This window comes from Oxyura jamaicensis, chromosome 3 (assembly GCF_011077185.1).
Source record: "Oxyura jamaicensis isolate SHBP4307 breed ruddy duck chromosome 3, BPBGC_Ojam_1.0, whole genome shotgun sequence".
Lineage (NCBI taxonomy): Eukaryota > Metazoa > Chordata > Aves > Anseriformes > Anatidae > Oxyura > Oxyura jamaicensis.
The window spans coordinates 96,997,460-97,020,071 of NC_048895.1; the positions used below are offsets into that span (position 1 = coordinate 96,997,460).

The window sequence follows — 22,612 nt, forward strand, 5'->3', positions numbered from 1 at the left end:
ACTGAAGAAATTTATCACATCAGCCCTCTTTGGCACACCAAGTTAAGGTAGCTATTTCTACAGGAACCATCTGGTCGGGGTGCCAGAGGCTTACACTCACAGACTTTCAAAGACTAACTCCAACACGTGGAACAAGGCTCTACCTGATTCGCTCAAAGAGACGAGATCCTGTAAACATGATATTTTTTTGTTTGTTTTTCCTGAAAACTGAGAATATGAAATGTTTTGTGCTTTAAATATTGTTACAGGAAGCAAACGCAAGTTATAAGTGTACTCCATGACAAAACAGTATTAAGTACTGTACAAATATAAGGAATCTGCCAAACAGCTGAGACTTCAATCTTTCTCCATGTTCATAATTAAAAGATCTCATAATCTACTTATGGTGCTAGGGGAGAATAACAGGAATAAGGCAAAAGCACAAAGACAGGAGGCTCATAGCAGAACAAGCTCAGATTTTTTTTTTCTGCTTTCCCCACACACCCTCAGGCCACACAGTATCTCTTGGCAAGAGACAAAAAAGCCTCAGAAAAAAAAAAAGTTTAACTGAACAACCCCTAAATGGATTCTCCTCTAAAATTCAGAGACAAACGGTTGGTATACAAAGCAGAACTGAGTAGAAAATTGCAAATTTAACATTTTGCTAACTGAAAACAATGTTCCCTCAACATTTGTTTTTCTTTAAAACAGTACTAAAGCACACTCTTGATTTATAGGTACTAAGAAAGCCTTTCAACCTTTCAGCAGTTGCATATTACGACCCATACAGGATTAATTCAAATTCATCTATTACTTTCTCTGCAGCACCCCATGTAAAAGTTTGCATCTTTAAAATATTTTTTCTTGCAGCATGGTAGAAAGCTCAGGGTGCCAATTGCATTTAGCCAATACTAGTGAGATACTACGCTTATGACACTTGTCTTCTGTCATGGAATCCACGGTTTCTGGTGGAAAAAAACAGTGCCATGGTAAGAAAAATTTAATTAACAACTAATAATCCTCACAAGGACACAACCAGAAACTATATAAAATTATTGTCGATCACAGCAGTAGTATAAGTAAACAGTCTTACTGGGGGAAATATTTAACCTAGTGTGCTGCAGATACAAACCTTCTTCTTGGTTCTCCATAGATGTGACCCCCTATTGCTTTTACAGAGAACCATCATTATTCTGCACTGCTCCCATTTCCAGAGAGAAATGAGAGGTGAAAACAGACCTACACATGCTTCTACTTCATGAAGCCAGGATTTTGCCTGTAGCATCCCCAATTGCTCTTGATCATTAGATGTTTAGGGTGTCTTGCTCTTGGACAGATTAAAATCATGTTCTATGAAGCCACAGCAGTTCCTTGGTATACTTCAAAACCAGAGGGAAACATAACATAACTTTATGACTACAAAGTGATGTATTTTCAGGCAAGCAGTGATCGAATATTTTGCCAGTAAAGCTTTGCCATTTGCGTTAAACACCCAAAAAATTTCACTGACAGTGCAAGATCAAAAGGATAAGCTATAATACAGGACTACAATGATGATGCGTCATCATCAAATATAAAATACGGTATCTTGGTAGGTGCAAATAAGCAACAGTGAACCACTGCAGTCTTACCAATCCTTTCTCTCTGCAAGAAGTATCTTTTCCAAGCTTCTTTAATCTTCTGCAGCCAATAAAACTGAAACTAAGAGAGCACCTCTACAGAAAAACTAACACAATTAAGCGACTCTTCAAACTTGTCTATACAGGTCATTTTGGACAAGTCTGCATTCAGAGTACCAGCTAGTGCTGACACAGCACTACATGCAAATAGCAAAGCTAAGCTCATCCTCTTACACGACTGATTATAATTGATTTAGTTGGATCATTTCAGAGAAATGCTTGATTAAAGTTGAGAGAAGTGATTCATGTGTTTTATTAGTATCCTTCATAAACTTTTTAATTACTACCTTTCAATCCTTTTTATTAGAAGACTGAATTAATGCAGTGATCAGAGCTTACTAAGTGAACAGTAAATCCGCCTTGCCTTTTATCTATTGAGTACCGTTTAATTTAAAGTTTGAGACTACAAATGATGTACAAAGTCCTTTTTTAATGACGTTACCACACATCATGAAACAGAAACCTCAAAACCAAAAAATTCAAGTAGGTTTTACAGGATAGTTTGGGTAAGGGTTTTTTCTTTCTCCCTTCATCCTCCACTTCCCTATGTGATCTTGCTGACAGGCAAACACTTGATATAATCAATTATGAAGTTGCTACATAATCAGTTATGAAGTTGCTGCATTGGCTAGTAATATTCAATAAGCTGTTCCACCTTCATACTCTTATGAGGAGAACCCCAGTTCTAAGTTATATGCTCCCTTGTACTCACTCCTCTTGGGGTCATGTATACAACACCTGTTAATCTATAGTTTAAGAGCTCTAATCTCATTGCCTAAATAGACCATTAACGTTTTAAAGGAGTTCTAAGAACGAGGTCGTCCTTGAAAAAGAGTCATAAATACCTATAAAAGTGTTCTTATGCTATTTACAAAGGGAGGAGCAAAAAGGCGTGACACTGTCACTGAGAATAAGGGGGGTATTAAATGTTGCAGTCATACCTCAGACAGTTCTGAAGTATAACAGTTATGTCTCCTTACAGCAAAACTGTGGAAAAATTCATGAGGCCAAGAGTGTAATATTAAATAAATGTAGTGCAAAATAATGCCCAGAGCTAGCATTGACATCAATCTAAATTACAATCCATTAATACGCTTCACAGTCTAGACATATTAAATATGCTTACAAATACAATATTCAGAAAAAACATATAAATACAATTCATTCTATATAAAAGGCAAGCTACTAGGTAAACTCTTAAAATTTATACATCTCTTGAGGGTAGTTGGCAAGCTTGTAGGAGGGATTAATGAGCAAGAAAAGAACTTGCAACCTTCATAGCCTTAGGTCATTTTTGGAGAGGGGCTGGGCTGGGAGGAAGTTACCTATTGGCATATTTTTTCAAAACTTTCATCAAAATTAGTATTAAAGTGTTTGTTTTTTCTTCCTTGAAGAACTTGCTAGTGTGTTTGAAGGGCAGGTGTCTGAATAGACTTCTATTTAGAAGTCTATTCAGTGTCTGAATAGACTTCAGAGAAGTAACTTCTGTCCTTCAGTAACCACTCGTGGCCAGACTCTTATGCCACAGAAACAGGGTGGCTTGTCATCTTTTTACTGAAGAAAAATTCCTCACTTTAACTGTGGGATTAGAACATTTGTACAACCAGCTACCACTGGATAACTGCCATACCACACCAAGAAAAAAATTCTGCATGTCCCTACACATCCATGCTTTAAACCTCTAGAATTGTTTATGCATTCATGCATAAAACTCAGAAATAGGACAAACACAAGTAATTCATGTTGCAAGGCAAGAGGTCGTCTTATCACTTGGTGGATTCTCAGTTTCCAAAGGAAGAGGTTAAGTTCATGTCCATGTTACAGAATTCTTCATGCACCAATTGCTTTGTTTTCTGTAGCCCGCTGTAATTGACATATGTATTTTAACAAAAATAAAATAAAATAAAATCTGTAAATGTGTAACAGCTGGCACTTACTTGGTTTAGAGTTAATGATGACATTTTCAGCAGAGTGCTGCGGTGGAAACCTGCAGTTCTCTCCTTGGCCCTCACTGCTGCCATACTCTATGACTTCCACTTGTCCCAGTGGCACACTCCATTTTAATAAATACCTCTGGCCAGTTGTCACAGTGCCACTGCTTTCGTAGGATGAGCTGGAAGATACACACACACACATTATTGCTGTGACATGTCACCATGTTTTATGGCATTCTATTTATTAATTCAGAAAATCTGCTGCTTACCAGACTGAGTACCGTGCAAAACTTCAAAGAAATACCAGCATCAGGATGACTTTTGTGACTGACCTTTGCTGCAAGTACAAAGATAGCTATGCAGGTGCAGATAATCCTGTTTGCAAACAGCATAAGACTGCCAGCAACAGACCCTATATTTCTATTGTTGCAGCTTTTCAGTACTTAGAGGGGACTTATAAAAAAAAAAAAAAAAAAAAAAGATGGAGAGCAACTCTTTGCTCAATCAGATAATGACAGGACATGGGAAAATGTTTTTAAACTAAAAGAGGGGTAATTTAGATTAGAGATTAGGAGGAAATTCTTTACTCAGAGGGAGGTGAGGCACTGGAACAGGTTGCCCAGAGAAGCTGTGGATGCCCCACCCCTGAAGGTGTTCAAGGCCAGGTTGGATGGGGCCCTGGGCAACCTGGTCTAGTGGGTGGCATCCCTGCCCATGGCAGGAGGGTTGGAACTAGGCGATCTTTGAGGTCCCTTCCAACACAAGCCATTCTACATTTTTTTATCATCAATGTGTACCTTGACATCCTAATACAAGTGCGTAGGATGATACTATGGCTCCACTTTTTCCTAGTTCTTTTTGCTTGTACTGTCTTTTAGGACAGTACTTGAGACAGTGCTAAAAAGAAGTAACTGCTACATTCAGGAAAGCCTGGATGACAAGACCTTCAAATGACTACCAGGAGGAGGAAGGTCAATGCAACCTCTCAAATGCTGACAAACCAACGCTTCTGCGAAGTCCAAAGCCCAGGATGTTCTCTACAGCGACCTTTTGCAATTACTGTGGTTTCTAAGAGGAATGAATCTACACGTAAGCTGCTGATAACGGAAATGTATATCACAACAGGCATTTCAGAGGAAACAGAATGCTGAGGAAGCTTACTTGAAATAGAAATGGTATTCACTGGCTCCTTTTCCTTTGTTTCTTTCATTCTGTTATTCACACATTCAAGCATATGTAACAACCATCTACTATCAAGCACAAAAGAGATATTAAAGGAAACAGGAATGTTTCCTTCACAGAAAGCACGGCTGAAGTAATCAAAATAAAAGCTTTGGAGAAATCAGCCCAGAGTGTTTAGTAAGAACAGTATCTGAGCACCAACGTTCAGCTAGTCAGCTAATTATTCACCACACAGTCATACTTTTGTTTCAAGGGAGAGACAAGAATGAGCAGAAAAAACAAAAGTACCACAACTTAAGCAAATATTTATGAACTCGAGATCTAGTTAAAAAGAAAGAAAACATGACAGGGCAGGACACAGCTGTTCAGTTGCTAGGGATAACATACACCCTGTCCAACTCCTGCTACTTGAAAGTTAGGTCTCCAGTTTGAGCTGGACATCTAGGCTACATGTGAAGAAGGACCTTCTGAGGGCCAGGGACTCTGCAGAAACGTGTCTTTCGCCAGCTACAGAGCATTGTTCTGGAACCAATGGCTCCCAGGCTCCTGGGATGTCTGACTATTTCTGTAAAGAGTGATAAAAGATGACGCAGAAAATTAAGCTGACATATGCTGTTCTGCTGCCTGTACATATAAATTCTCTGAAGAAGTTTACGCCTCCAGGGATCAATAGGTAGTCGTGCACAAAGCTGAGTTTGAAAACCACCTCCATAACAGAAGCCTAGCTTAGATTAGATGTCTAACTTCTACACAGCTAAAATGAAAACAAGTTCTGGACTGGACACTGGTGTAATCTATGAAATTTAGTATATTATTTCCTTCAGTCCCCAACTGTATTTTGCATGACAAAGGTAGTTTCTTCTGCACTGAAAAAACAGTTAATGACAAGAACAACAGTGCTGGTAGTGATAACTGGAACTGTTGACTTAACAAGGAACCCAGAGGCTTGGCAAAATCATGAACTTTTCAGATGGAAAATGAAAACAGAGTGCACATTGCCATTTCAGGGCCAACTACAAAAAAAAATCCAAGACAATGATGTCATGGAAAAAGATAAAATAAGTGTTCCAAAGCTACTAAAGAAATGAATAAATTGTAACAGAAAAGAATTGCGATTCCTGAGATAATTGGATATAAGCTTTTGCCGTGTAATAACTGCTCTTCAGAAAATTTACTTCTTGCTCACTAACGTGAGACCAAGCATTCACACTACTGCAAAAATACGTACTGCATTCAGACTTCACTAATGAACTAAGATAACTCATATTATGCTTAAGAAAAGCTGTTCTTGGAAGATTTTAACGGTCTACATTTTCTGTCAGAACGTACCAACACACAAAGCAATTAATGATACAAGCAACATTGGAATGTGAGTGTGACCTTGGCATACACAGTGCTATAGTAGCAGTAATAGCTACAGCCAACTAAAACAGAAGGCACTTTAAAAAGAAATGCTTTCTTCAAAGCACCTCAACTTTAATCCTTCAACGTTTGGTCTCAGAGATAAAAACCCTTCCCCAGCTGGAATTTCATTAGTGAGTTCCTTTTTTTTTTTTTTTTCTAGCTACATGCATTAGCTTTGGTTTTGTTTTAACTTCCAAATCTTGTCAAGTTACAGATGTGTGACAGCACAAATTTAAGGAAGAGAAAAAAATCTTACGGTGGTATATCCGCACTCCACTCCACCCTAATGCACACTGATGATTCTACAGCACAACACATTTCTAACTGCAATTTCCAACTGATATATATATATATATATATATGCACACACGTATATATACCCACACACAAATTTATTCTGGAATTTCAAAATATCAGCAGGCAATTTAGAAGACTGTATAAAAGCTAGCTGTCCATTCGTTATGACACCTGATAGAGATCAGACATGGTAAAAACAGAATAACAAAAACTCTTTTCACTGTCATTTTTTTCCAGCTTAAACTTGAATAATTTAAAAAATATTAGTGAAGTCTTACCGTATATTTACCGTTGCACACATCAGCACATCATTTAACATGAAAAGTCGCCGTTCTTTGGTTTTGATAATTTCTCCTTTGTCATTGTAAACTGTTTCAACCATATCATCAGTCCGTATAAGGTATCTGTTTCCACTGCTAAGTAGCTAGAGTTTAAAAACAATCAACGTCGTCTATTATACATTGTACATCTAACACCCAGAACAACAACAACAAAAATGCAATATTGCCATATGACTACAAATGTTCACAAGTGAATTTGCCAAATGAATTAAGTGTCTTTATTGATTTGCTTTTCATTTCCTGCAGCAGTAACATATAACCCCAGGATATGTCCTGCAGGGGGTTTGCATTCTTCATATGGAACATGTAATTGCTCTGAAAGTTTTCAATACTGATAAAGGTCCTCTAATGAAAAAAAAAAAGAAAAGAAAAAAGAAAAGTCACAGTTTCCAGTACTTCCTTCCTTCACCTCTTCTTTCATAGTCCATTTACACATTACACATGGTTCCAGCTGTCCCAAAGGGACAAGCCAGAGTGGGTGGAAGAAGAATGCTTTTAGCTTCTCTGTCTACATTGGCTTACAAAACCAGCAAAGGAGTGCAGCTGGCATATTTCCACAGACTGCCAAGAACCTGACATGTACAAAAGGTGCAGGACATGTAAACTGTTCCTGCAATTTTCCTTCAAGTGCTGAGGCTCAGCCTTGCCTGCAAGCATGAACCAATTCCTTACAGGTCAAATACATCTCCATAGTGGCAGAGAAAACAAAATGGTCTGCAACGCACCCATTTCCTATCTATCCATTTCCTTCACCATCTGTCTCACCCTGCCTGGCATTGTCTAAAGCTGTATAAGCAAATATTAAGTCACAAGTTGCACAAGGCGCTAAATGACTTGAAGTGACTACGCAGCTAGATGTCGAGTCTCCTGGTACAAAACATGAGACTTTACAGTTGCTATCAACTGATAAAAAGAAATCTGGACCACCTGCTAACAGGCACATTCTGTGGCTTTAACTCCTTCAGTCATTTGCAGATAATCATCAGTAGCTAATTCAAAAAACAGGAGTATGAGAACTAGAAAAGAAAGTAAATTAACTGAACCCATTCTTTAATGCACTTAGAATGGAAATATTATGCCAGGATGACAATAAATTCAGTATTCCTTTTTTTTTTTTCCATAAATAGCTTAGTAGAAGTATGTTCCAGTTGACTACTTTCTGTCCTTAAAACTACAAGGGTTTTTATGAATCACAAAAACACTCCTTGCACTCCTTTAGCATGCCCCCATTGCTCCATCCCAGAATAAGTGCAACCATCTATAACTTCATGAAAGCAATAACTGAAGAATTGGGAAAAACAGATGTATTTATGATGCAAATAAGCATACATATATCTACAGTACAGATAGTTACTAGCAAACTCAAAGAAAATTGTTCATTCCCCCTCACTGAATGTCTTCTGCAGTTCTTCAAAGACATTTCTATTATATGATCTAAATATATGAATGAAATGGACTGGGGTGTTCTTTACTGGTTCCTTCCTTTATATAGGACTAGCTCCTCGGTTCTACAATAAACTCAAAGTTGAATTTTCTTGTGCAGAAAATCTGCATGAAAACTTGCTACAGAAAAAGGAAACGTTATTTTCTACACTGCCACAAAACACCAGCACTGTCACTGCTATTTCAGCATTTTACCCACCCCAGCACACATTGGTTTAAACCAGTGAACCCATTCCATCTTGAAGATAACTCACATCTCACACCTACCACTAGAACAACCCTGTGGTGTCAAGCACTACAGAAAAACCTGCAGGTGTCTCTTCAGAGTCCATCCTAAATATTGTTCAAGACCCAGAAACTAATAATATACCAACTCTTCCATCACACATTTCTACTTCCTAACCTTATTTAGATAACGCTCGTTCATTGCTTTTGCTATTTGTTTTATTTCACAGCGTTGATCCGCATCCCTTTTCCTTTCATTTAACTTCTCTGCTAGTGTTTCAAGTTCTGTAAGAGCCATCTGTAGAGGTAATCTGTCAGGATGTCCTTTATTAGTGTTCTTCAACATATCCTGTAGGGAAATGATAAATGAAAACAAAAATCAACTCCAAAATCAAGTTCAAAAGACTATATGATGTGCTGTGGACTTGTGTGCAGAAGTTTCTGCTATGTTCCTTACCTAAATACTACTGAAGAGTAAGACTGATGAACATCTAATGAACATTCAGAGAGTGCATCACTTATTTTTCTGAATATCTTAATAGTTATTAAAACAAAGATACTGAATGGGGTCGCACACAGCTTATTTATAGGAAAAAAGTACAGAAAAGAAACCTAAAATAAATGTAAAACCTCCAAATGTAACAAAAAAGATTAGTGGAAGTTGCACACAATAGAAAATGATTTGAAAAGCAATATTATAATACATAGGTGTCTAAACAATCATTTACACTTTAACTTCTCTGATACTTCCTATTATAATAATTTTCAATTATCTTTATTACTGTTATTATTCCTCACTAATACACTGACAGCAAGATCATACTAAAGTAGGAGATCATACTTACTCTATGGAGGTTAAAACACCTGCTAAAAAACCCATCCCTTTTGTAGGCACACATTGGAACTATTCGAGTGAAATTTTTGCTCCTTCCCCACAGCACTTAAAAATCACCACGTATTCACTATGGCTTCCTGCTACAATACACTCCATTTCTTGTGCTGTCTCAAAAACCCTTCCAACAGCTCCCTACCGACAAGCTCCCACCACAATTTCCTCCAAACCTTATTCCACTTTAATTCCTGGACCTTCATCCTGAAGCCTGTCCCGTGTGACACCTGCAAAACACAGCTAACTTCTAGCGCTCTCTAGGATAGACTTGACATGATCTGGAAGGAGTTTAAAACACTGAAAATTGGTCTGGAGCAGGTCTACACTGGGGAACTGTGAATTACAGTGAAATGCCTGTCCATGTAATCAGAGATCAGTACATGATGATGCACTACAGCCTTTTTCCTTCGTGTTTCCCCTGGTACCAGTGGTTGCTGCCACTGCAGCATAGTCTTCCAGCAGAAGACAACTACCTGGCAATCCCACAAACAAGCCATGTGAGAATGAGACAAGAACACTTACTGGGTAAATCTGTTTGGTAAATATTCTTTACCTGCAATAGCAGGATGAACTGTGGAAAGCGCTGGATAGGTTTCATCATTAAACCATACAGCGTAATCCGATCAGGGCTTGACTCCTGGCACTGCTGCAATGCAAGAAAGTCACACTGTTTACTCCCTTAAGTGTATTTCCATCAGTTACAGAATGAGAAGATATATTGTTAATATTCTGTATCGTTTACATTCATTACAACAGTGGTACTACAAAGATTCCTTCTTTTTATTTAGAAGTAGTAAATTTTTTTAGAATCACTATTAAGATGATGGTACATCACCAAACTGAAATCTCCTCCTTAAATAACTGCAGCTGGGATGAAGCCTCCCCAGCAATGTGGTACCTATGTATACAGTGATAAAGCACATTCATATTTCTTTGTTTGTTTGGTTTGTTTTACACATGCAATGAAACATCTGCTTAACTTCAAGTACAACAAAATCAATGTAATTGTTGCAGTTCTTAAATTTGTAAATCCAAGTGATCTGTCAATTTATACTCTGAAATTTACTATCGCTGATCTGTATCTTGGGCCTAAGAGACCATAAATGTGTAAAAACCAATGTGTTTTTAAGAGGAAATCTAAAGAAAACATCATTATCTCAGTACTGCGGAAACAAAAAGAGACTCATTTTCTTTATTAGAAGAAACTAAGTAAAAGATCATTGATTTATGCTTGGAAAGAAAAATATCAGAATCCATTACTTTGGCTTTTGTGGCAGAGTGGCAGATAAGAACAGACAAATTTCATTTGCACATGTAGAAGCCCTTTTTATCTAAGGTATTTCAACTTTTTGAATATTTTGATCAGAATCACAGAAGATTCAAAAACAAGAAGAGTAGAAGAAATACTCAATATTAAAAACCAAACAATAATATTAAACTTGTGTAGTGCTTACATTTCCATAAATACTTTTTTGCCCAACCACTGGTAGAGAAAATTCTTGCATGAAGTGTATTTGTTGCAGTTGGACGAAAGAAAAAAAAAAAAAGGTACATAAATTTACTCTGTCCTAAGAGGTCAACTGTGACTCCCTAGCTGGGAGCAGCACCAGTGCTGGTACCAACAAGGACTGACAAGAGTATAAACGATGCCACTGTTGGAAAAATTGGCTTTTACCTGCGTGAGAAGTAGCCTTACAGAGTTTCATCTTCGTGGTGCCTAAGGCTTCCAGAATATAATCCTATGTACTGCTGCTGCCATACTTCCAAAATGCTTTGAATTAATTTTAAGATCTGAAGATAGATTAGGAATCAGCCCCCCCTGCCACCCCTTCCCAATCCTCTAAGCAACCTAAGAGCTTCACTGTTTATTTTGCCGAGGGCACCCAACTTCAGCGTTTGATGGACCACTGTGGCAGACCTGGCAGAGTGACAGCTCTGAGAGGCACAACTCAATCCAAAGACTCTCAGGAAAATGGGACAAACTGAGCTTCCAGGCTCTTAGCAGTATAACAGCCTAAAAGCCTCACAATCGATTTTGCATACCCTCTGTAGAGTATCACCCCTAAGGCTTCCCAGCAGTTGCACTCCATGTGCCAGGCTTACGATGCACATTATCGCATTAATCAGGGCAGTAAACATTCTGCACAAAAACTATCAATGTTATCCACAAACTGTAAAAAAATAAATAAAATATATTTTCAAAATAATAGGAAATTCTTGTGGAATGGAAGTATAGCTGTACAACTCTACACAACAGAATAAAGAGGTTAGAAGCAAAATAAATGCCAATTAAGAGGACTTAGGTGAGCTTCAAATAATGTTTCACCATCCGATAAGAAAGAATCCCAACGTTTTGCCAAGTACAGTGATGTAAACAGCACTGAACTGATCTGAACACCACCAACAAAAAATACCACTCTGCACTTCCAAACACATCCAGGATCTAAAATCAGGTTATCATTCTCCAAGTAGTGAAAGTGAATTCTCTGTAGACTTTCTATGGCTAAGCCATAAAACCAAAGTCCATAAAAAGTCACACAATATACAGCATTATAGTCTAATTTCCCCCTTGTAATTTATAGTCTCGTTCATACCACATGTCCAGCTGTTTTAAGCTTGAGTGAACTCACCTTTAAGAAATCCAGAAAGGCAGGTTTGGTGGCACATGTTTTCTTAAGAATCCCCACTGCTGTACTGAAGTTGTTTACATATTCACTGTACGCATCTAATACCATAGATTTGGAAAACTAAAAAGATAAAAAGGTAGAGCATAACTACAAGCACAAAGGATGCCTGACAGTATTATTTACGGCCCTGACTCACTTTGTTAGGAGCTAAAGCCTTTTGCTTGGCCTAGTGCTGGATCTAAAGAAGTATCGATGATACCCCAAATAACTTTTCTGCAAAGCACAGGTTGGAGATCTAGAGATGTGGCAGCTATGAATTATAAAACGTAGATTTACAGAAATAGCTTCACCTTGGCTTCAATCCTAGGGCAAAGCTTGGGGACTCTGGGTAATCAAGAGGTCTCCACTGAGATTCAAAGCAGCTGGAGGAATCCCATGACCATCTCATGGTGGTAATGCACTGCTGCTTATCTTCGAGATTCAATGAACAAGTGAAGTCCCAAAGCCTACACACCCCATTTTCAGCTGGTGTTTAGCAAGAAAGCAGGTTTTGTGGCCTGCAAACAGCCACGTGAAGGGCAAGATCATTGCCCATTGCCTCCTTAGTAAAGATTCTGCAGAGCTGGTCTAGTAAGTATGCCCTAACTTGCTTCAGTCAAAGGAAGACACATCTGGTTTAAAGAAAAAAATTTTAGTAAATATTTCATTTTCACTGAAATGGGGTCAAAGCACTCAAAAATGCACATCCCTGCTCTCTTTCAGCTGAAATGATTGGGTGGTAGTTTCCAGCAGCTGGGTGGCAACAAAACAAAATACTCAAACCAGTATGTAGGCAGCCTCTTCCATCCACACACCTGCTGTAGGAATAACATCTTTCTATCAACCATGGCAACTTTTTGTTTCCTCTAATTCAAGCCAGTGGCTAGTTCAGTTCTTCACTGGATGAACGTCCATTAGGGGATTTACAAATACTCTTTGTGTGCGCTCCAGACGCAGTTCAAACTCAGGAATGCAAGACATCAAATACTGTGTTTGTTTGTTTTTTTTCTATTCCCAATAAATATACAAAGTCCCACGTATGGAAAAGTACCTGCTTTTTAAGAGAAATTGAGCTTCAATCTCATCTTAATTATGGTGAGTATTTAATCTATTTCCTCTGAAAAAGAAACTGCTTACTTAAGTATCTCAAAGCTTGATCAAGGCCTGAAAATTTTGGCCACAATGCTTTCTCATCTGCTAACCGAGCTGAAGACACATGTTAGTGTCAGCTTCCTTACCAGGATGGTAAACACATACTCTGACAGTTGCTGCAGGCATTGGAGAACATGGGAATAAAATGGCCAAGTTAAACAGAAAGATACAGAGACTGAATAACAATTCTAAAGTAAAAATAGATTATCTGTTCCGATGCATTTGCTTACTGAAGCAACAAAGACATCACCAATCATTTCAACGGAATCCCATTCAGATACACGACTCGCCAGTGCTATTTGAAACATTGAATGGCACTGAAGAATTTCCTTAATACGATAAAAGACCATTTTGAGTTTTCTTTCACTAAGTAATTTTGGTTCCATTTCTGACAGGGGCTTCTCATATTGCTGTGGAAAAAAAAAAGATACATAAATATATTAAAATTGCCTTAAATGGGGTCTTCTATACATAGAAAGAAACAAACAAATTACATAACAGCACATACGCACAAAATCTCTCTGAACATTTGGCATAAAGCATCTGTAGCAGAATTTGTGAGTCACACTACAGATTCTTTAAGAATTTGATTAATTTTTGAATTTCCAAGCCATAGGATGCAAAAGTTATTGTGGTACCTCCAAAATTCTTTTCAGAGCATCCACATAATTCTTCTCACTATCAACTACAGAGCCCAAAATATATCTTCTCACAACCTGTTGAAGAAATAAAGTTACATGATTAGTTTCAAGGAAAACATGTTCATCATAATTGGAAATGCTCGTGGTAAAAATCTCACTTTGATAAAAAGCAAGAAACACAGAGCAATTTAAATACTAGCACTGCTATAACATAAACACTGTACCTCTTCAAGAGTCATAAAAAATAATTTTAGGGTCATAGTAAGTTTATTGCAAGCCTACATAACCTTTGCTGATTGTTCCAACTTCAAGGTCTAACTTTGAAACATCTTTTAATTTTAGATGTATTGATCAATTTATTTATGTATTTATTCATTATGAAAAATTATCTTAGTTGGGATTTTGGGGAAGGGGGGCAGATATTAGCATGTCTAAGTGAAAACCTTATCTATATTTATACCAATCAACAGAACTGTAAGAGTTTCAGGAAATACCATCATATTTCATGTTTACAAAGTATAGGCTATTCATCACATATCCTTCTTCACTTCCTAATTCTGTTATTTAGCTGAAGCATACTGTATACATGTGCAGGTAACATGAGAGGAAGGACAAAGCAATTGATCTGATTTAAAAGTAAAACTTCTAACTGCTATGGATTGTATTCCTTGCTATTTTTAAGGATTTGTCTTCACCCAAATCCACTTCCTAATCCAACTTTCAAAAGTGGTGTTCTGCTTGAGGGAGAAGACGGTAGTAAGACAGGAACACGCCACATACACAGAGGTACAAGGAAAGGCAAAACTGCTTCTTTTACTACATTAAGCTAGCCTAAAAGACCATGAAATTCACATCTCAGACTTGCTTCTTTTGAAACTCCCCTGCTTCTGATCCCCATGGCCTCCTGCTTTCTTCTCTGCAGCTGCCTTTAATTCTTCACACTTGTATTTCATATTATTAAATTATGTGTAGGTCATGTAAGGATTTTCTTTCAAGTGCTGGCATTTCAAAGGAAGACTTCAAAATTATCTGAGGCCTTGCATAAAGACATAAATTGTAAAATTCATTGTGTCTAATTTGTGCCTAGACTAGATTTAAGTTTTTTTATTGGGTGTAACGTATTGGCTGCTCTAATAAAAGAAGCTATCACTACTCTTAGTCACAGTTCACCCTTTTGAAAAGAATAAATATATTTGAGTTATGTTTTTTCAGGCTGTACAATGCACAAAATAAATGCTTAACAGCGCCTATTGGTCATCATGATATATGTAACTTCCAACAGGCTTGCGTGCAAGTCTTACCTTTATATTAGCATTTTTGCTAATAAAAGTAGCATGTAAACATAAACAACTGAAAATAAGAATTCGAGTCACAGGCTTAAAATGACGCAAAAGCTAACATGATTGAGACCCGAAGCAGGACACTGCATTTAAACAGGAGCTTGCTTTTAAACAAAAGCTACCATGCCACCTACTGTTTAAAGCAAGAACATCCATAAAGACAACTCACTGCGGAGTAATTCAGGTTGGAAGGGGCTTCCCAGTCCAACTGGGACCCCCAGGGCTGCTGTGCAGCCTCCCGTCCCCTGCCTGTGCTGTGTGTGGCACAGGGATACTGAGAGCCAGAGCCAGGACTTGTGTTTGCCTCTGCTGAACCCGAGGCACCGGAGCTTGCTGTCAGCCCAGCTCCTCAGCCATCAAAGTCACCCTAAACAGCAGCCCAGCATTGTACATGCTGCCTACCTCAATTTGGTATCACCTGCAGACATGCTGATGGGAACACTGCAGCTGGTCCACAGACCACTGATAAAGACATCAAGCAGCACTGGCCCTGTATCACGTCCTGAGGGACAGACACCACTAACACTGGCCACGCTTGCTGGACTTTGTACCACTGATTACACCCCTCTGAGCAGGGTGTTTCAACCTGCTTTCCACTCGATTTACAGTCTGCCTATATGAATTATATTACACACAGAGCTACAAGGATACTTCTGGAGATTGTGCTGAAGGCCTTGCTAAAGCAGAAGTGGAATGACACCCTCTGTCTTCCCCATCCACAAGTTGGTCATCCCAAAGGCAGCCAGGCTGGTCAGGCACAAATGGACTTCCTGAAAACTGTTCCCAATCATCCTCCTGTCCTTCTCAAACTCAGAAATAGCTCCCAGGAGGCTTTGCTCCATAATCTCCCAGGGACTGTGATAAGGCCAGCCAGATCCTAGTTTCCCAGACCCTCTTCTTGCCCTTCTTGAGGATGAGTGTTATAACTACATTTTTCGAGTCACTGTGGTATTAGATGATAAAGGCTGTACCTTCCTCAAATGGAGAAGTGGTGGCCGTACCACCATTAAAAATATATCACCCAGTTTCATGGACAGGTATGTGTCCATCCAGCCAAAGTACACCTTAACTGTATCTTCTTCCACTGCAGGTAATGCTTCACCCTAACACAACCTGCCTCTAGGCTTGGGGGCTTCAAAGACCCGAGGACAAACCTTACTGGTAAGAGCTGAGGCTAAGGTGGTGCTGACTTCCTCAGTCTTCTTTGTCACTAGGGTCCCCTGTCCCATCAGGCAGCAGACCCATATTTATATCAGCCTTCCTTTTGCTGTCAATGTACATATAAGGAACCTTTCTTGTTGTCCTTCACATCTCTCAAGCTCCAGATGAGCTTTCCTAACTCCATCCCTGCTCCTCTGGGCTGCTCTTCCTGGGTAGATATACAATATATCATCATATCATCACCTACACAGCAGTTAACAGCTTACTCCAAATTAAGAGCTCTCTATCTTTCCTGAAGAAAATAAATTCACATTTTTAATTACCTACGAAAAACAGTGAAACTCTCAAACCTATATTTGGAAAGAAGGAAAATACAGCATTCAGTGATGCTGGGATGTTACAGTGATATAATACATTTGGTAGTTGTATCGTTACAAGATCTAGCACTGCATTGTGCTAAACACATTAGAAAAACAGAACTCACCAAGCAAAACAAAAGCCTGCACCACTCTCTTCAACCACTCCTTATTTTTCAAGAATACCATTAGCCTTGCCACTCATTTTTTAAGGTACTGACCAACACATGACTTCACACGACAAGATACTAAAAACTCTCACACAGTTATTATAACTTGTCACAGCAATACACTAACATGAACCCACAGGATATATTTTCAGCCAAAAATTCAGACTTATGCTGATTTCAGTGTCTTCTGACATGGTTTCCACAGTGACCATAGAATTTTGGGTGGTGAACAGGAAACTATACTGTTCTGTAGTCTTGACTTTATTGTGGACAAGTCTTTTAGATCAGGAGAAATCTTAAGATGCAGAGCGTACGCAGAATGTTCTCTGCATTTAAAAGAGAACTCCTAGAGCACGAGCACCATGTTCGGACTTGTACTGGGTCTGGCTGGGATGTTAACTTTCCCTGCAGCAGCCCAGACAGTGCTGCGCTCTGCACTTGTAGCTAGAACAGCAGTGGTATCACACCGGTGTTGTGTCTGCTGCTGAGAAGTGCTGGCACAGCATCAGGACTCTCTCCGACCCTCCTAGGGGGTGGGCAAAAAGTGAGAAAGAAACATCACCAGGGCAGCTGACCTAAACCAACCAAAGGGATATTCCATACCATATGATGTCACACTCAGCAATAAAAGGTGGAAAAAGGAAGAAGAGGGGAGGGGTGGGCTCTCGTTGCGAAAACGTCCGTCCTCCTCCCGAACACCGGCTACGTGCGTTGAGGCCCTGCTTCAAGGACGTGGTCAAGCATCGCTCATTTGTGGGAAGTAGAGAGTAATTTCTTTCCTCTGCACTTCCACATAGCCTTTACTTGTTTTGTTTAGTTATTCCCTTTCCCCCCTCCTTTTTCCCCTTTCCCTTTTTTCCCTTTAGTTGAATTGTTTAATTAATAATAATATTTCCTTAATTATATATATATATATATTTTTTTTCCCCTTTTTAATTAAATCATCCTTATCTCAACCCGTGAGTTGTTCTTTCCTTTTCTTCTTCCCCTCCTCATCTGAGGAGGGGGAGTGAGAGAGCGGTTGTGGTGTTCAACTGCCTAGCACGGTAAAACCACCACAGGACTGAACAAAGATGCTTAAACTCTTCTTTTTCACTCAAAATCATCACATTCAGCTCGAAATGTTTAGGCAGTAAAATAAAGCAATTATCGTAGTTCTTAATTTTATAATGCAAAAAATTTTGTACCTCTGGCTGAATTCTGGATTGATACAATTCACATGCACACCAATTTTCAAAAAAATACTTATTCAGGTCTGAATTTAATATCCCTTTAACTTATATTATACACCAGAATGTCTGAAGAGGAAGGCACCCGAGAACCATTGATGCAGAGAAGAAGGGGGAGCAAAAAAAAGAGGTAAGAGACCAGGTTTTGAAAAGCCTATTACCTGCTGCTGCGATAATCCTTCAGGCATGGGGGTCATAATTGCTTCTGCATGCATACAGTCCACATCAATAAATAAATTTAGCTCCTCTTCTTCTAGACATGACGATCTATGATCTACAAATAGTTGAATAACCAAAATGTCAACTTTTACAGCACAGAGATTGAAAGACAAAGATACTTTTACCCAAGAACATATTTACAACATAGCCTTATTTTCACTTACTGTACAAATGTAATTTCCTCAGCATTTCTGTATTACCTGTGAAATCACAAAAATACCAGCACTGATAGGCGCTCTAATACAGAGTGTATTTCAAAAGCTATCTCAAAGTCCTAGAATTCACACAGCAGGAGATAGCCTATGCATCTTCTGCTTGATTTCTCCTTCCTCTTCACAGCTGGGAGCACAGAGCTGTCCAGATTGCAGCACATGACAACTAGGGTTAAAGCTCTGCCAACTCCACAGCCTGCAGTTTTTAAACAAATAACCTTTAGGATGAAATTAAACACAGACATAACACGATTCAGTGCAAGAAAATTCACAGAACCTTAACTGAACTAAATTAAGTAGCCAAACATATCAAAATATTGACTGTCAAAAGAAATGAGAAGAAATTCTCCATTGGTCCCTACAGACTTCTCAAAGCCACTCATTTCATTTGAGAAGCACCACCGAAGTGCAGTGATAGGTGGCAGTACACAGCCAGCCAAACAGCCAGATACGAGCAGAGGAGAGAGAAAGAACACTGTGAGAAACTGTGGCTTAGAACAGAGAATTAAGGGAAGCAGTTTTGTTGGCTAGAGGAATTAATGAGATTAATCAGCAAGTTTGTCACATGCTCCCTGCTGATTTGGTAAGTGGTTAGAGGATTAAATCTTCCACAGATATCCTGCATCTGCTACCTAACCTCTAGAAACATAAGGAGGAGTACTGGGCCCACTGTAACTCTAATGAAGATGATTTTCTCCTGTGTAGCAGCAAGGGGGTGAGGATACATTCCTGATCATTAAAGCTTCTGCAAATAATCTTCTATTTTATGGCTGTGACTCATCTAAATTTAGAACCGGTTATTAGAGGCCATAATGAGATGTGCACTAGTCCTCACAGATAGGATGCAGCTTTGTTAGCTCACTTGCTAAAAACATCTTGTTCCAGTCTTGTGGTTTTGGCTTCTTAAATCTGTAGTTTTAAAAGCTCTGAAGTTACAACCGTTTAATTAGTTGGGCAGAAACTTGAGCAGAAAAACAGACTACCTCTCAGACTTATCCTGGAGAATAAATTTGTGTACAGTCACTACCACATGCAACAAGTAGCTGTGGACTGTGGCTGCTGAGGGTCATGACACAGGACTGATGTCTGTTTTAAATTAGAAGAACACAAATACTTCTGGCTTTTTTTATTTTAGAGCCTCTTCTGTTGTGACAGTTCCCAACCCAAAACCCTGCTTTTGCTAGAAATCAGCAAACTGATCAAGCAGAAGACTCTTCTTCCACTCCCAGGCACAGAGTTTTTGTTATTCTTTTTGGTCATTATAGACTTTTCAAATAGTCAGCTATCACTCCACTGAAATCCAGGTCATAACAGCAGAATTTCTTACTACCAGACACTCAGGAGTTATGAGATGGAGGGAAGTGGACAGACTTAACACCTTAACGTGATTTCTATAATCCCCATATACCAGTATCTAGCTAGCATCTATGACACTGTTATTTTTTTTTAAGTGGACCCTTCTGTATTGTCCTCAGGTTCCTTAGGTCACTGTGGCCTGCACCACAAACATAAAACTACTCAAGATGCACTGACCGTACCGTGATCTGAACTGAATGTTACACTATTGCTGACAGAGCTGATTTGGGAACCTGGCCTAATGGGTGGCGTCCCTGCCCATGGCAGGGGGGTTGAACTAGATGACCTTCACTGTCCCTTCAAGGTTCCAAACCATTCTGTGACTCTATGATTTGATGCAACCAGTACTCAGCTCCTAGTATAAGAAACTGCTAGGCTATTTGTTTCCTTTGTCAGAAATGACTAGAAAAAAACATTAGCACAGTATAACCGACACATACATACCTTGGGAAATAAAAGACTTAGTTCTAATGAAAGAACGACCTTTTTTCACAGCTGCTTTTGTTTTTTCAAGTCCATCTTTGGTACCTTCTCTAGCAGCTCTCATGAGCTTTTGCATCTGTAAGATAAAAAATACAGTCTACATGTTCAGTGAATAATAGCAACTGACTTGAACATAACATGCAGAATGCTTTTGATCCAAGTATCTTTTAAAAGAATGTTGCAAGCGGTTTAGGCTATAAATAGAGCCCAAAGTCAAAGAAATATATAGTAAGTACACAAATCCATCAAACCACAGATCTGAGCATCTGTACTTCCTAATCAAATCAAACCTTGAGAAAGGGTCTCATTTTATGACAACCTCGTATGCACATCCAAAATAACAGGGCTGCTTTAAGAACCCTTCTGCTTCAAACATCTGAACTTAAAATAGTCTCAAAAGCTCGACTTTACAATATATAGCAAATAAACACTAAGAACATGTCATTAATGGTAAGGGTTCTTATTCATCTTCTACTAGCTCTGCCAAAGTATTTCTGACCTAAAAATTTGGTTCTGTATTAACTGTATACTTAAATAAACACTGTGTTTTGCAGAAAATATTACAACTAATAATTTCACTAATTGAAGAAATCAGTAAGTTGATCTAATTAATTATATTTTGTAGTACAATACTACAGCAAAAAAGTTTCATGAAAAAATGTCGTGCTGTTTTGCTAGGAAATGTTCATTAAAAACTGCTTTGTACTCTTCTTTTCCTAAATGCTGCCAAGGCAAAAAAGAAAAAAAAAATAAAAATAAAACCCCACTACTGCCAGAACCGTGCTGACATCATCAGCTGCACTAGAAAACAAACAAAGCTGTCTTGCTGCACTCAGGCAGTTTTTTTCTGTTTGAGCTGAAGTTTTCAGCAAAAAAACAGCCTTTTCATGCTGGCTCCATTCAGAATGGCCAGCAGCGAGATTCTCTGTCCTACAATTTGATCTGACATGGACAGAGTGCCAGGGTCATACTTGCCCTGTGGAGCTCACTGGGGTTTCACAAAGGCACCAGGGCTCACTCCTCGCTCAGGCTCTGGGATAAGGGCAGGCCCATGCCCTATCTGATCTTATGAAACTGTTACAATTGACAAATAAACATGAGAAAAATCCTTGACAAAGCACTTTTAAGACAAACTACATAGCAATCCAGCACATTTAGAACTATTTTAAACAAATTATTGTCTACTTTTTAAGCTATTATTAAAAGACAATATTGTCTGTGTTGGAAAAGCAATCATTTAAACACAGCTAATTACAAAAATTAACTACACTACCTTCAGCTCATGTTTTTGCTTTAGTTGCTGAATCTCTACTGCTCCCACAGTGTTTGCCATCAAATCTTTCATCTTTTTTTCATAATGCTCCTTTAAACGCGTTAGGTCATGAGAAAGCTACAGTGCATAAAAAGACACAATCTTTTCAAAAAGCCTGTAGTGCAAACTTCATCCTAAAGTACTCAAATATATCATGCATGTTGCCCAGTCTGCCTCCTGATACACAGATTAACTGAGAAAACGTTCATTCAGGGAAGCTCCAGCCCGACGAGTGGATCGTTACTGCTGCAGATCGCTGGACTTACCAAAAGTCGGCCAGGCACCTTTGCGCTGTGCTGGCAACTATGTAAAGAGAGGGACAAAGTCACTTAGTCTAAGCTAATTGCATATTAATTATACTGTGCACATCTCATACAAAATGTTTGGAAACAACACATCAGTTTTTAGCTCATCATTCAGAGGAGCACATCTTGCCAATACGTTTCTGGCTCTCTCAAAACAGCAAATCAGAGGAATTCTCAAGGGTTGAAAGAGCTGCAGAAGTTGGTGGCACCTGAGAAAATGGAGATCTACTGTACTAGCGAGTTGGGTAAGCAGAAAATAAGAAGGGAGGATGCACAGGTTTGTAGTTCCCACATGCGTGGGAATTGGGAAGCATGCATCTTTGCTCTGCTCTATCACAGCCTCATTGAATGACTGCAGGCATAAGCACCTTGTACATGAGTTTAAGCACTTGCAAGGTAAGGAAGTTCTCATGGAGAAATACCCTGGAGTACTAATTAATCCTCACTAAACATTTTGAGAAAGCAAGATAAAAGCATCAAAAATTCGATCAGAATATATATATATGTATTTTGTGTACCTTGTAACAGAAAAGAAGCCCAACGGAAAAACCCTCAGCTTGATGTCAACAGAATTATCTGGCAAACTATCAAAGCATCAGGAAAGAGAAGGCCGACTGAGCTGAAAACAAAGGGGCAG

General features: G+C 38.8%; 1 protein-coding gene across 5 annotated transcripts in view; it reads right to left on the reverse strand.

Moving 5' to 3' along the window:
* ARHGEF10 (Rho guanine nucleotide exchange factor 10) overlaps nucleotides 1-22,612 on the reverse strand; it is a 118,995-nt gene that overhangs the window by 55,635 nt on the left and 40,748 nt on the right. For 3 of the 5 annotated variants that reach the window (XM_035322792.1, XM_035322796.1, XM_035322793.1), the window contains 10 exons: nucleotides 21,632-21,748; nucleotides 20,320-20,434; nucleotides 18,250-18,362; nucleotides 13,830-13,907; nucleotides 13,422-13,601; nucleotides 12,004-12,120; nucleotides 9,927-10,019; nucleotides 8,663-8,833; nucleotides 6,754-6,899; nucleotides 3,596-3,771 (listed from right to left, as the gene is read on the reverse strand). In XM_035322792.1, the coding sequence (XP_035178683.1) occupies nucleotides 3,596-3,771; nucleotides 6,754-6,899; nucleotides 8,663-8,833; nucleotides 9,927-10,019; nucleotides 12,004-12,120; nucleotides 13,422-13,601; nucleotides 13,830-13,907; nucleotides 18,250-18,362; nucleotides 20,320-20,434; nucleotides 21,632-21,748 (1,306 nt within the window). The remainder of the gene's footprint in view (nucleotides 1-3,595; nucleotides 3,772-6,753; nucleotides 6,900-8,662; nucleotides 8,834-9,926; nucleotides 10,020-12,003; nucleotides 12,121-13,421; nucleotides 13,602-13,829; nucleotides 13,908-18,249; nucleotides 18,363-20,319; nucleotides 20,435-21,631; nucleotides 21,749-22,612) is intronic. The other 2 variants (XM_035322794.1, XM_035322795.1) reach the window with 2 other exon arrangements.